The sequence below is a fragment of the Vicia villosa genome, linkage group LG4 (genome assembly GCF_029867415.1).
Source record: "Vicia villosa cultivar HV-30 ecotype Madison, WI linkage group LG4, Vvil1.0, whole genome shotgun sequence".
NCBI lineage: Eukaryota > Viridiplantae > Streptophyta > Magnoliopsida > Fabales > Fabaceae > Vicia > Vicia villosa.
In genome coordinates, this window is record NC_081183.1 from 187,851,066 (window position 1) to 187,857,523 (window position 6,458).

The following is a 6,458-nucleotide window of genomic DNA, read 5'->3' on the forward strand; positions in this document are numbered from 1 at the left end:
AACATAATGAGTATTTTGTTTGTTTAAAAAAATAAATAACATATATTTATGTTACACAATGTTAAAATTAATTTTTTAATTTTTAAAATTTTAATTTTAAAAAATACATTTTTATAAAAGTTATTTTTGAAAATAAAATAAAAATCTATTTTTTAAAAGATTTATCGGTAAAAAAGAAAAGATATTTTGGTGAGGCTCATGCCACAAAAACATACACTATTAATCCCGATTCTGACTCCACTATAAAAACAAGCAACACACGTGACTCAGACGCATCTTATCGAACCTACTCCATCTCCAGCTAGGGTTTCTTCTTCACCTTTTCCCTTTTTCTTCAATTCAATTCCAATGGCCGACGAATCCCAATACGACGCCACTCCACCCTCCCTCAAACGCAAGTACGACGAACCACCTCCTCACTCCAGAACCACCGGTTTCTCCGACGGCCCTCCTCCTCCGTCATACAACAACGTCCCTCCCCCCGCCACCACCGAATTCGAACTCATCAAACAACGGGCTCAAGAAGTCGCCGCTCGTCTCCTCAGCGGCTCCGATGTCGCTAAACGCACCAAATTCGATGTTGTTACTCCCACCTCTTACGATTCCTCCGGTCAGGGTTTCACCAATTTCTCAATCAATTATTTCAATTTAATTATATTTAGTTAATTGTGCTGTTTCTGTGTTTTTCTTCGATCTAGAATTTAAGAGTCAATATTCAGCTCCTTCAAGTATACCTTCGTATTCGCATCAAGGTTCAAGCAAGAAGATTGAAATTCCTAATGGGAGGGTTGGTGTTATCATTGGGAAAGGTGGAGAAACTATCAAGTACCTTCAATCACAATCTGGTGCTAAAATCCAGGTCACCCGTGACATGGATGCTGACCCTAATTCTCCAAATAGATTGGTTGAGCTTACGGGTACTTCTGATGCTATTGCTACTGCTGAGAAACTGATCAATGAAGTTCTTGCTGAGGTAGTATTTTCTATCCACATTCTTTTCCTGTTATATATGATGTTGTTCTGTTGTTCCTTCAAGTTTACACATTGCACACTATCTTATTTGTTTAGAAGATTTACTTTCAAATATCTTAAATTTCATATCATGTCACTGCATCATTAGTAATTTGATATGACATGATTTGGTGTGAAAGTTTTTTAAAGTAATGAAGTTTCTTTTGGGATTTGTGGTGTTTTTAACAGGCTGAATCTGGAGGTAATGGCCTTGTTACTCGACGAATGACTGGACAAGGTGGCGCTGATGAATTTTCAATGAAGATCCCTAATAACAAGGTTGGCTTATGCGTTATGTAGAAACACATCCATGGTCATGTGTTGTGGCTCTTGGACTTAATTTTGTTGTTCAATTTTGGATGGGATGTTATTTTCCCATTACTGTAGGTTGGCCTTATCATTGGTAAAGGTGGAGAAACAATAAAGAGTATGCAAGCTACAACTGGAGCTAGAATTCAGGTTTTCCCTCTTAATCCATGTTTTCAGTTTATTGTGCTTCATGTACTCACACTTATTTATCATCATTGTTGCAGTTGTTATTACTATTATTGATGTTGTAGTTTTCTATAACTTCTTGATTACTTTTAATAATTGAAGATGTGGCATTCCTTTATGTCATTGTTGTTCATAATGTGTTGCACTTGTATGTTCTTTCAGGTGATTCCTCTTCATCTTCCCCCGGGTGATCCATCCACCGAAAGAACTTTAAAAATTGAAGGGACCTCTGAACAAATTGATTCTGCAAAACAATTGGTTGATTCAATTCTCAGCGGCGAGGTATGATTTGTACCCTTTGCTATTGTTGGATTTGGCCTTGGTTATAGCTTGTTTTGCTTGCCACGTGCCAAGTCTGATTTTGTTCTGAAATTTTAATTCTCATGTGCACCGTGTGGTTGTTTTATGTGTATAATCAATATGTTAAATGGTTGAAATAGATAAACGAGATATATTTCTGTTTAGGATAATGTGACTTCTTATTGATGCTACTGATGAATGCTATTCTCTTTAGATTGCTGGATGCTAATAAAAAAATCTTACTAGAACTCAACTATTTCAGGATTGTTTCAATAATTATATTTGTAGGTCTATTTTTTGTGTTATTTGTTATTGTTCATGCACTACATGCATGGTTGTTGGGATCTAGCTCTAACTCCCAAAATCTTACGATCTTACGCTCCAGCAACTGGCCACCGATTTAAGTGCCACAAAGATCTTTAATTTGGCTGGAGCTTTGAACTCCTAGAGAAAGATCTTTAAATCGTGGGATCTTGAGATCCCAACGATCCATTATTTGTTTTTACCCGCTTTAGACCTGTTTCGACCAGGTCATTAAACAATTGGGATCGGCCCATAAACTGACCCATAATTAACCCCGACTATTATGCACACATATTGTAGGGTTTTGGGACTTGCTATGTTTTAAATGACCTTCTATTATGTTTTTTTGTATAAAATATTTGCTATTAATGATTAAATGAATGAGAATTTTATTTTAAAGTAATTTTTTCTAGTTATTTTTATAATTGTCTATTTTTGGGATCTTACGATCCGTGTTACGATCCTACGCTTTACGCTTTTTCTATACCCTAACGATCTTTATCGAGATCCCGATTTTAACAACCATGACTACATGCTTAATAAAATCACATATAGTTCTTATTAACCTATAATATGGTTGCCTTCACATTGTAATTGTTAGTTTTTACTAATTATTTTGGATCATATCATTTATATTATTATGGACTTGTTTTCTGTATGCATTTAGCTTAGCTGAAGGTTTAGATGGTACAAAGAAGCAATCACTTCACGGCTAATGTGTTGTCTATCACTATTGAGTTTATATTTTATATTTGAATAGATTCAGATGACTATGTACTCACATATCCTTTGTTAGATTTATCTAAATCTGATTTAGTGAAGCAAGTGTAAGTTGATTAACTATTGATATAGTATTTTGACTTGGTCTTAATTCTATCAAAATTGTTTCAAATCTCTCCTTCATTCTTGCTACCTCTCTTCCGTGTCTATAGTCTCCCATGATGTACATAATTACATCTGTATACTTAAGTCATTTTATGTATTCATAAGGTTGTTTGGGGGAGGATATTGACTTCTATTTCAGAAATGGGTTAATCGATTTTATTTTCTAGAGATACCAATCTTTTGCAGAGGCTTTTTTTACTATTGAATACATTGCGCTGGTCTCGTGCTGTACTTAAGATTTTAGGGTTGCCTAGGTTTCCCATATTATTTTGGCCGACGAAGATACTTTGTTGGAATTATAGCCTGTTCAACCATGGTCTTATTAACTGTTGTATCTATTACTGATTTTATTATTGAGACAATTGTAGGGTTAGTTTGTATTGGACCATTAGTGACGCCAACATGGAATCCCTTTGTTGGTGTTTCTTCCACATGTGATGGTATGGTTCTAAATCTTGTTTCGATATTTATTTGAGTAGAAAATTACTGATGTCAATTTAATACCATGATTGGACAATGATCTGTATATATATTAATAATTAATAATATATATTAATGTCTATACATGGTGTCATTTTTCATGTCAGTTTTCAAAAAGTAGTGTTTTTCCTAGTGTCTTATACCCGACTTGCATTTGGCCTAATAGCCTCAACCTTGTCTATTGCGTAATTCTTATCTATTGTGTAATTCTTAGCTTTTCGTCCCACATAATATTATTGGTGTTCTTTTTTCAGTCATGATTGTTTTAACTAACAATTACATAACACTAAGATATATTGTCATTATTTTACACATCTTATTGTGCTGATTAGTTATTTGCTGGAAGATCTATAATATAAATGTCAATAATATTTTGTCCTTGTGTCATATACTAAACTTCGTTTGGCACGGCAACCTGAAGCTTCTATGTTGAGTCTCTTATTTTTATCCCATCATTATATCCATTTTTTCAGTTTGTAGCTGATAAACTACTACAATTTGTTTGATTTCTGCTGTTAAATTGTTGGTAACTGTTTAAGTAGTTATGCATTTTCATATGCCAATATTATTTTGCGAAAGGATGCGCCACTTCACTCCTGCCCTCCTCGTTATGGTGATCTGTTTCATAGCTTCTTTGCTTAATGTGACTGTCAATATCTCTAATATTTCTTGAGCTTCTTAAATCTGCATTCTAATTTATTCTTCTCCAACTGTCTTTATCCTTTGATATAACCCCTTTAGCTCATATCTTTGTTGGTTACACTGGCTTTTGCCTGATGGTTCCAGGAAAGGTTTGTACTATTAGATTGGGCCAAGTTTGAGAGAGGAACTTTTTCTGTTAACTTGTGAAGTTAATTATTTTGACATTTTTTACTTTGGAGTCATTGTTGCTGCTACTTACGCAGTATATATGAAAGGCCCTGAATTTAGATTTAGTTAATGAGAATGATTATAATATCATTGTTGAGATACAATATAGTGATTTGTCTTGAGGCAATGAAAATATCATATGCTTGTCTACTTCTGTGGTTTGTGCTTTCCTTTTGTACCCATTCATTTCGAATAGGGAAAGGGTGTGCTTCTGCTGGAGTAACTCAGTTGTGTCTCGAACTGGTACGGTATGTTGGCCTTTATACCCCTTTCTAATCCAATATGGTATCTGATATGTATCATACCCTTCATATTTTTGTTATTTATATGTTGATTTATAAGTGATGTATGTTTTGCTTGTCTTATGTTTGTGCATCCATTGTTGTATTAAATACCATATCTTGTGTGAGTGCTGTTTTTATTTGTGGTTACAATTTTTACTTTTGCAGAACCGTCTTAGAAATCCATCAATGTCTGGTGGTTACTCTCAGCAAGGTTACCAAGCTCGGCCACCCTCTAGCTGGGCTCCCCCTGCTGCTCCTATGCAACAACCTGGTTATGGTTATGTGCAACCTGGAGCATACTCTGGTCCATCACCCCAGTATAATATGCCTCAGCAACCATATGCAGGCTATCCTCCATCTGGTGGATATTCTTCCAACTGGGACCAGTCCACTGCAACTACCCAGCAGCCGTCTCATGGCGGGTATGATTATTATAATCAACAGTCTCAGCAACAGCAGAATCCTGGGGGTCCTGCAGCTCCAGCTGATGGGACTGCTTACAATTACAGTCAACCACCTTCCTCTGGTTATAGCCAGCCTGGACAGGGCTATGCTCAGGATGGTTATGGTGCATATCAACAGCCACCACAAACAGGGTATGGTCAGCCACCATATGATCAGCAGCAAGGTTATGGCTCAGCCCCAAGCTATGGTTCAGCACAAGAGGGCCAAACTGCCAATTATGGTTCTCAAGGAGATTCATCCCAAGTTCCACCTGTCCAACCTTCCCAGCAAGGTTATGGTAGCAACCAACAGCCTAGCCCAAATGCTGCAAACTATCCACAACAAAGTGCTGCTCAGCCAGGTTATGGGGTGCCACCAACCTCCCAAGCAGCTTATGGCAATCCACCTCAAGCACAGTCTGGTTATGGACCCCCTCAACCACAGAAGCCAAGTAGTACTCCGCCTGCATATGGACAATCACAGTCACCTAATGCAGCTGGAGGTTATGGTCAACCAGGATATCCCCCTTCACAGCCCCCACCTTCTGCATATTCTCAACCAGAAACAGGCTCTCAAAGAGCACCGTCATCTGGTTATGGCGGTGCTGGTGCTGTTCAACCAGGGTACGGTCCTCCATCATATGGTGCTCCAGCAGGTAGTCAACCTGGTTATGGTCAGGCACCACCTTCATATAGCAGCGGTTCTTATGGTGCTGGTTATCCTCAGGCCCCAGCATATTCTGCTGATGGTACTGCTGGTGGGAATGCTCGCGGTGGTAGCTATGATGGAGCACCTGCACAGGCAGCTCAGCAGGCTAGTGTTGCCAAGTCACCTCAGAGCTGATATCATAGTTTGTTCATTATGGATTACGCTATTTTCTTATATTTTTATGATGTCTACTTAGCTTCGTAACAATGACATCGAAGCATTTCTGTGTTTAAAGTAGTTTTTTTTTTTTAATTATTGAGTTTTCATGTACACTTCTAAATTGTTGTTAAATTGTCTCCTTAAGTCGCATTTATTGTGTGTCTCTTAATCAAGTTTCTTATTATAAAAGTTCAAAATAGAAAAGTAATTCTAACTACAACTAATTGAATAGAAGACCGTTTACTGATTATAAATTATGTCAATTAGAGAAGTTGAAAACTTGGTAGTGGATGAAAATCATAATTTTTAAACTTTACAAAATGATCTTCCAATTTGTTTTTATTTTATATGTTTAATATTGCTTTCCCACTATTTTTATGATGGTAGAACAATTTTGTAAAGAACAAAAAAAAAGCTTTTTATGAGGATTAGAAACAAAATTTGGAAATGTTATAGCTATTAAATTTTTTTAACCTTAAATTTTAATTATAAAATATCAATATTAAAATATAAACCCAG

At 36.4% G+C, this 6,458-nt stretch overlaps 1 protein-coding gene across 1 annotated transcript; it reads left to right on the forward strand.

The window, feature by feature from the left end:
* Positions 1 to 242: 242 nt before the first annotated feature.
* Positions 243 to 6,089, forward strand: LOC131596419 (uncharacterized). Its single transcript, XM_058869064.1, has 6 exons — positions 243 to 610; positions 699 to 973; positions 1,201 to 1,290; positions 1,399 to 1,470; positions 1,669 to 1,788; positions 4,794 to 6,089. Exons 1-6 carry the CDS (start codon positions 349 to 351, stop codon positions 5,913 to 5,915), a joined length of 1,941 nt encoding a protein of 646 aa, XP_058725047.1. The 5' UTR covers positions 243 to 348; the 3' UTR covers positions 5,916 to 6,089.
* Positions 6,090 to 6,458: the final 369 nt, after the last annotated feature.

Coding starts and splice junctions, on each gene's coding strand:
- LOC131596419 (XM_058869064.1), top strand. CDS start 349: ATGGCCGACGAATCCCAATACGACGCCACTCCACCCTCCCTCAAACGC. Junction 611..698: donor CACCTCTTACGATTCCTCCG/GTCAGGGTTTCA, acceptor TCTTCGATCTAG/AATTTAAGAGTCAATATTCA. Junction 1,291..1,398: donor TGAAGATCCCTAATAACAAG/GTTGGCTTATGC, acceptor CCATTACTGTAG/GTTGGCCTTATCATTGGTAA.